Source organism: Alternaria postmessia, assembly GCF_024291825.1.
Source record: "Alternaria postmessia strain BMP 2775 chromosome Unknown scaffold_268, whole genome shotgun sequence".
Taxonomy (NCBI): Eukaryota; Fungi; Ascomycota; class Dothideomycetes; order Pleosporales; family Pleosporaceae; genus Alternaria; species Alternaria postmessia.
The window spans coordinates 1-7,240 of NW_026260341.1; the positions used below are offsets into that span (position 1 = coordinate 1).

Genomic DNA, 7,240 nt, shown 5'->3' on the forward strand with positions numbered 1-7,240 from the left:
TGGTTACAACGATAACTCTTTTCCACCTGATCATTCCATACGATACCTCACGGACTACCGCTTTAGTCTACCTCGCCTTAGTACGGACCGAGCCTAGAGAAGTATAGCCTAACCCCGTGTAACAAGTAACTGGGGCAATGCTACGCCCGAGGAACCGTACGTATCCCCTTTCTACCTATACACTCTTTCCTTGCACTCAGGACTTCTAGCTTGACAAATGTTTGCTAGATCCCTCCAGCTAGAACTCAACGGCCTTCGCGAGCCAAGTATTGCCGCTGTCCGCAAGACCGGACTGGAATGGACGCAGTTCTACGTCGGCCTCTTTTTAGACTACTACGGTATGCCGCACATACCCACCTACCTTACACCTCTCGTTGTGTTCGTGGACATGGCGCACAAGACGGCAGCGCTCCCTGGTAACACGGGCGATGAAACCGTAAGCTTCACGTACACGCAAGACCTGGCAAAATTTGTAGTGGCAGCCATGGGTTTGAAACATTGGGAAGAAGCGCTGCATTGCTACAGCGAGAACACCTCTTTGTCTCGCCTCGTGCAGTTAGCTGAAGAAGCCCGCGGTATGCTTTCCGTGTCTTCCCCAAATCACGAACCACGTATTGATGAGCAATAGGTTCAAAGTTCACCGTGACTTTCGACCCTGTCGAGAAGCTTGCACGCGGCGAGATTACCGAATTGCCTACTCACCCACATTTGTACCCGTACTTCCCCAAGCCGCTACTTGTCGGCCTCTTGGCCAAGTTCGGGCTGTGGGCTGTGAATGGAATCATGTTTGTTCCGCATGAAGGAAGTTTGAACGAGAAGTTTCCTGAGATAAAGCCCAAGAGTGTGGGGGAAGTTGTTGGGTCCTGGAAAGGAAAATGAGTTGTTCGTCTTCTGTATTGCGAGAACGAGCGCAGTGTATTGTGATGGACGAGATTCAATTTTACGATTTTGATGTTAAGCTACATTGTAGCTAGACTAATAGAATTGGAGACCCCAGTATGCTGAAACAAGAGGCAAGATTCCAGCTGATCATGTTCGGCGCTTCTCTTCTTTCCCAGACCTTTACCATGATTTGGCGTGCGTCATCTAAGGTTCCAGCTGTGTGAACCTTGCCTAGACCTGCGAAAAGTCTTGAGAAGAAGGTCTCCTCTTCTTCTAGGGCTAGACAACCAGCGACGCATATTGGCCAAACGAGTGCGCGCAGCTGGTACGCCGGGACATCTTCGAGTAGTACGATGATATGACCAACGTTGGTTCTGATGTCCTGACTGAGCAATTCCCAACCAGATACGACAACTGTGAGGTACAGCTGTGCTGCACGGGCCCATATTAGCGTTGAAGTAGAAGACGCAGAGGGATCGAGAGCTAGATCAAGCGGCCCGCGGGTGTGAGAGTCAGTCTCAAATCTTGTGATCTTCTCGTTCTGAATCCCAATCGTATCGCTTTCGAGTAAGCGAGCGATCTGCGAGGCGCGATCAACGAGCTCCATGGCATCTAGGCTGTTCGTAGCAATTTGTTCATTCTTCCAACCATTCAGCATTGATATCTCGGCGATTGACCTCATGACGCCATTGCGACATCCGATAACGGCGGAGAGGCGAATCTCGGCATCGCTAGGTAGACTTACTCCATCGTCCGTATCAGCGAGGACTGTGGAGTGATAAGGAAGAAGCGTCGGTGGTTCTTGGAGAGCAACACTTGCTACGATATCGACGAAGATCAGTAACGCTGCACAGAATCTGACACCAGCTTGGGCAGGCGACCAGATGTGAGTGCCATCGGCGGGGTTAGTCCAAAGTGGAGGCTCGATTCGTAGGAGGATTGTTGTGATTTCTGACTGCATCTGATTCTCGCGAGACGACGGATCACAGATCATGATCTGCCTGAGTAAAGTGTATGCAGTCAAAAGATGAGGATTCGAAGGAGCGGCTTTGCTCAGTGCCATCTCGAAGATCAGGAGATGAACAATGTTTTCCAAGGCCTCAACCCTGGCTAACTGCTCGATGTCTTGCGTGTGTAGATCGAGAGCTAGTATGTTCTTTCTTAGGCTATCGAAACAATTCTCAGCATGTCGCTCAACTTCATCCCAACGCAGCATTCTGCATTCTGCATGATCGCCAGAAGTACCCTCCAAGTCGATGAGTGCCATAGTGAAGAAGTAACACGATATGCTGAGAGCGGCATGATGTGCGATGCGGCTTTTCCCCAGCAGTTGCAGGACCCAACTCCGACCTGTGTCAAAAAGGGAGGGTCGGTAGAAGGGGAAGAGTGCTGGAAAGACGAAGTCGATGTACTTGTTGATGAAGTCTGCTTCGATGGGTGACTTTTCCTGCACGGGTTGAGAGTAGTGGTACTGTTGTATATCGTTGGATAGTAGAGAAAAGGGAAATGGCACGGGCATAACAGAAGGTGTCAAGATGCTTGTTGAGGCCGATGTCTGTTCGTTTGGTACAACAGAATCCGCGAGGTCGATCGACGAAGGGCGCTTCGATACCACGATATCTGATACGATATTGAATTGATGGACAGCTTCGTCTTGTGCAGTTCGGTGGGTGGCCGTGGTGGACTTCTCTCTCCTTAAAGCTGCTTTGTGTTTCACTTCCTCTTTGAGTAAGATGGCTTTCTGTCGTTGCTCCTCGTCAGTATCCATCCAGTGTGGCTTCGGTCCATAGACGCAGGCGATCTCTAGACTATCGCAGTCTCCGCAGATCGGCTGTTTCTCGTCGCATTTCTTGCGACGTAGCTTGCACGTCCAACAGCTATTTTGCCTCGCGCGTCTATGCCTCCCTGTCACTGGCATGGTTGCAATGGTATGATCGCGATATTGAGGAGTATGCGACCGTTTGAAAAGAGTCTAGATGCTAATCAGGCGTTCCGTGGGGCGTAACACATTTTGTATCTGTGCGCGCCCTGCGCACTTGCTGTCGTGCACCGGATAAGCTAGGTCACACGCCACAGTACTTAAACAATGCCCAAGAGAATGTCTCTCGGGTGAGTGAACCTGGACAGTTCTGGCTATCAGCTATATTGCGATTGTTCGTTGACTAGAGTTTTCGCTGGAAGGTGCGATGAGGGTCGCGCCACCTTCACACTGGTTAGGGCTCGGAGCGGGACGGATTAGCCCGCTAGCTGCTGCCTTGCACCCCATGCATCAACCCTTCTTTCCGCTCCACTATACCTATGGCCTTCGCTGTCGCAGACTCTGTATCATCGCAGAATTGCGCGTTTGCTGTTTTTACGAGAAACAAGTCGCATACAATGCTTGTTGTCACCGCCGTCGTGCATCTCGATACCCCGCATTCGCACCCGCTATACCACAAGATGACTTCTAGCTTTGTGATCTGATAGGGAGATCTGAAGGTTGCTTCAATGTCACAGCGCTAAGGCAATGAAGTCTTCTTAAACATCTACACGCAGTTGGCTGATAGCATAAGCTGAACAGATCAAGCTGAACGGATCATCCCATCTAACGCGCCAATAGCAGACATGCCGACCCCTCCAGACCGGTGAATGTCTGCTTAGCCCTGCAGCCTCTCTTCTGCCTGCACGGCAACCAACCAATTTTCTCTCAATGAGGGATTTCTCTTCGAGTACGGGAGTTCGGTTGGGGGTAATAAATATTATGACGGCCGTCAATGCATCAGATCTTCGAAAGCCATTCTTACTCCCACGTACTTGTTCGATTGCCAAGCCCACCAACTTTGATCGCTGATTACATTGTACGCTTGAAGGAAGCAATGCCTTGAGAATGGCCCATGCATCGACCAGCCACTTAACCCAAACGCCTAACTTCTAATGCCATATTTCCCCTGTGCCCTATTCCCCCAACGCCTTAACTATCTCCTCCCTCCACCTCCCCGAACGCCTGTTCATAGCCACCAGCACCAACCCACCCGTCGACAAAGCCTACAACCCCAATATCGTAAACAACCAGCCATTCCCAATGGCATTAATCGCTGGATCCGCCGCAATTGTAGCCCTAAACACACACAAATTCCTACAGAAGTTATTAATAGCTATCCCCGCCGAGCCTTTACTTGGCATAAACTCGGTCAACATGGTGGTGCTGACAGACGTAATGAGCATGGATCCGATGCCGAAGAAGAAGTTGGCGACCATAGGCACTATCCATATGACGCCTTTCTCGGTGGTCCAGCCGTACCAGATGAGAGCCGCGGGCTAGAGAAAGGCTGCTATCCACGCGTTTTCACGCATCCGGTCTTCGGGGCGGAAGATTAGTTTGCCCTTGTCGTCGTAGCGGCCGGCTTTTCGCGCTTCTCGGTGCATGATGCGGTCAATCCAGACTCCACCCAAGAGAGATGCGAGCATATATCTGACGGAGCTGGGGATATAAAGGAGGCCGACGACAAGGGTGGAATAATTGTAGGGAGCGGATGAGAATGTCTTTTGGATGGAGATGTTGAGAAAGTAGAGGAAGGCGAAAGTGATGGAGGCGTAGTACACTGTGAGGGCGATAGGAAGGAAACGGAGGTAGAGTAGGATGGAGAAGGGATCGACGAAGATGCGGCGGAGGTGGGAGGCTACAGATTTGGACTTCTCGGCAACAGACTGTGTAGTTGAGACGCGTTTGAGATTTCCGGTTGGTTGCTTCTCGGGAGTAGAAGCAGGAAGGGAAGCAGCGGCGAGCGTCTTTGAACGCAGAGTTTTGGGGAGTACGAAGACTAGCACGAGGAGTGTCATGCTGCCGTATATTACGAGGAACCATTGTGTGCTCCGCCAGCCGAGTTCTTCTGCTAGTACTCCGCCAAGGATTGGTGCGAAGAGTGGACCACAAAGGGGGCCTAAGTAGAATATTCCTATTGCTCGGCCCCGCTTCTTGACCTCCTATATGTCGGCAATCGTTCCTGCTCCGACAGCTTGGACGGATGCTGCAGCTCCTCCCGAGAACGTTCGGAAGACGATCAGCATAGCCATATTCGTTGAAACAGCAGCCAAGGCTCTGAAGAGCACAAAGAGGCTAAAGGAGACGATATATATTGTCCTTCTCCCGCTCGTCTCTGAGAAGCTGGACCAGAACAGCGGAAAGATTCCCATGGAGAGCATGTAGACGGCTGCATTCATGTTCGTAATGGTATGGGAAGCATCGAAGGCCTCTGCGATGTCCTTGAGCCTAGGGACTATGATAGTAGATCCTATGGGACCAGCCATTCCCATAAATGCCACGAGGATGGTCAGGAGCCATTTTGTCTTGCGGGCATAATGGTAGGGGTCGTCAACCTCTGGTATTAAGGAGAGATTGGCGAGGAGACCTCGTCGCTTTCGCCGTTCGACGATAACCGCTTTAGGTACGACGGAAGCTCTTCGCGAAAGTGTCGCTGGCCGGAGATCCTTAGGCATATCTCTGTTAGGCGCTGTTGTGGTGGACGGTGTGGACGGCGGAAGTGATTCTTTGTGCTCCTTTCCTTTTCTGGCATGGTCAAAGGACTTAAAGGACTCCATATGCGACATCGGAGATGTGGGTTCGCAAGCAGGACTTGGATCTTGCGGTGGTTTCTCTAGGCCCGCTATAGTGAAAGAAAGAGAGGAGAAGTGAAGTGAGGGGAAGAGGGTCAAATGTAGGTTCACGGTTCTCGGGAGGAAACGATGACGACACGACTTCATCTCCTTGGGGAGTTGAGTATGTCAGCCTCAGCGGGGTGATAGACATAGCTATGCACTATCCCCTGTGTGTTGGGTTGTATATATGTGACAAGAGGCAGTGTGCGGCTCTGATAGTGTGCCTAGGTGGAGCCTCTTCGGTCGACTCGTGGACCTCGGGAGGCAACGATCTTCTTGGGGTGTTGAGTATAATGTTAGCAGGCTCTAGTAAGATATGAAAACACTGTCACTATCTAGGAAGGGTACGGGCAAGCTCTCTTAGCAAATTAGAATGCAGATTTTACTGAACTGTGATTACGCACAGAACAAACAGGAGCACTTTTGGCATTGTTGCACCCCCTTTGGCTAAGTGTCCTACAGAGCCGGTAATATGCTGGATACTAATATGCACAAACCCCTGTCTGTTGGCTTGTATGCGAAAAAGAGGCGGATGCGGCTCCCGATCTGACAGTGGGGGCGGGAGGAACTAATAACGCTACACACACACACGACTTCGGCTAGCAATCAAGAATATTCTAGACGAAAATACTAAGACTAACACACGGCAGAGGAGGAGAGCATTTTCTCTTAAGACTAGAGGCCGACTAGTTGCCTCTATACCGACCGCATTGACTAGTTGTCAAGAACTACTCTGTACTCCGGACTGGTAAAGCCTAAAGGGATTGCTAGCGCGCGGGTTAGGGCCGTTAGGCGGGTCCTAGGATGGAGTCCAACGCTTTGGCCTTTAACAGAGGCTGTGTCCGCGGCACTTTTTTCTTTATGGGAAAGACTCCTAAATTGCACTATAGTCTCTAGTAACGCACAAATGCCGGAGTCTCCGTCCTTATACTAACATATGTAAGCTGCAACACCCTGCTAAGGATTCTAAGCCCTGTACTCTACAATGATGATTATATTAATAAGCTGGTGGCCTTAAGGCAGCACACGTCAGCCGACGTAGCTAGGGACTCCTAGCTCTGTCGTGATAATTACATACATAATTGGCACGCTGGTGGCCTGAAGGCAACATATGTAAGCTGCCCTATGTAGCTTAAGGAGTCCTAACCCTGCAGTGATACTGCGTTGTTGCATACATAGATGCTAAGAGATGCCTATACCCTTGCTGTGCCGCACGGACGCAGTCTTCCTTCTTTTAGGGAACCTGTCTTTAAGGCAACCTACTCGTACATGAGCTGCGGAGCATTTCCCTATCCTGCAGTCGCCCACCGCAACCTTAATCCTACGAAGGAACCGACCCTAATCGCTACAATCTTCACTTGCCGGCTGACACGGTACTGTTGTTCGATACCTACTTTCTCTTGATTCTGATTTTTGAATCCGCCTTTGTAGGTACAGGTTTAGCTATGGCTACGATGGATGCCGTCCTTATTAACAAGACCGGCGGGACTGAAGTCTTGGAGTACAAGACCGACGTTCCCATTCTAGCGTTGAAAGGAGGCGAGGTTCTACTGAAGAACGAGTACATTGGGGTGAACTCTATCGACACGTAAGCTATATAACGTGCACCACCAGTAAGCGGCCCACACCAGTAAGTGGCCCACCCCACCTGACCTGACGCGACGCTCTACGCAATTGCTCTACAACAACGCAATAATATCAGATATAATTAAGAGATATAGTT

At 50.5% G+C, this 7,240-nt stretch overlaps 4 protein-coding genes across 4 annotated transcripts; 1 reads left to right on the forward strand and 3 right to left on the reverse strand.

Moving 5' to 3' along the window:
• Positions 1-217: 217 nt before the first annotated feature.
• J4E82_011659 (uncharacterized protein) lies at positions 218-879 on the forward strand (the record flags this gene model as incomplete). Its single annotated transcript, XM_051737859.1, has 2 exons — positions 218-575; positions 629-879. 2 exons carry the CDS (start codon positions 218-220, stop codon positions 877-879), a joined length of 609 nt encoding a protein of 202 aa, XP_051582379.1.
• A 91-nt stretch (positions 880-970) lies between these two features.
• On the reverse strand, positions 971-2,800 carry J4E82_011660 (uncharacterized protein; the record flags this gene model as incomplete). Its single annotated transcript, XM_051737860.1, has 1 exon — positions 971-2,800. One exon carries the CDS (start codon positions 2,798-2,800, stop codon positions 971-973), a length of 1,830 nt encoding a protein of 609 aa, XP_051582380.1.
• Positions 2,801-4,179: 1,379 nt separating this feature from the next.
• J4E82_011661 (uncharacterized protein) lies at positions 4,180-4,701 on the reverse strand (the record flags this gene model as incomplete). Its single annotated transcript, XM_051737861.1, has 1 exon — positions 4,180-4,701. The coding sequence occupies one exon, from the start codon at positions 4,699-4,701 to the stop codon at positions 4,180-4,182; it is 522 nt and encodes a 173-aa protein (XP_051582381.1).
• A 144-nt stretch (positions 4,702-4,845) lies between these two features.
• On the reverse strand, positions 4,846-5,460 carry J4E82_011662 (uncharacterized protein; the record flags this gene model as incomplete). The annotated part of the gene is made up of 1 exon (XM_051737862.1): positions 4,846-5,460. One exon carries the CDS (start codon positions 5,458-5,460, stop codon positions 4,846-4,848), a length of 615 nt encoding a protein of 204 aa, XP_051582382.1.
• Between the last annotated feature and the right edge of the window lie 1,780 nt (positions 5,461-7,240).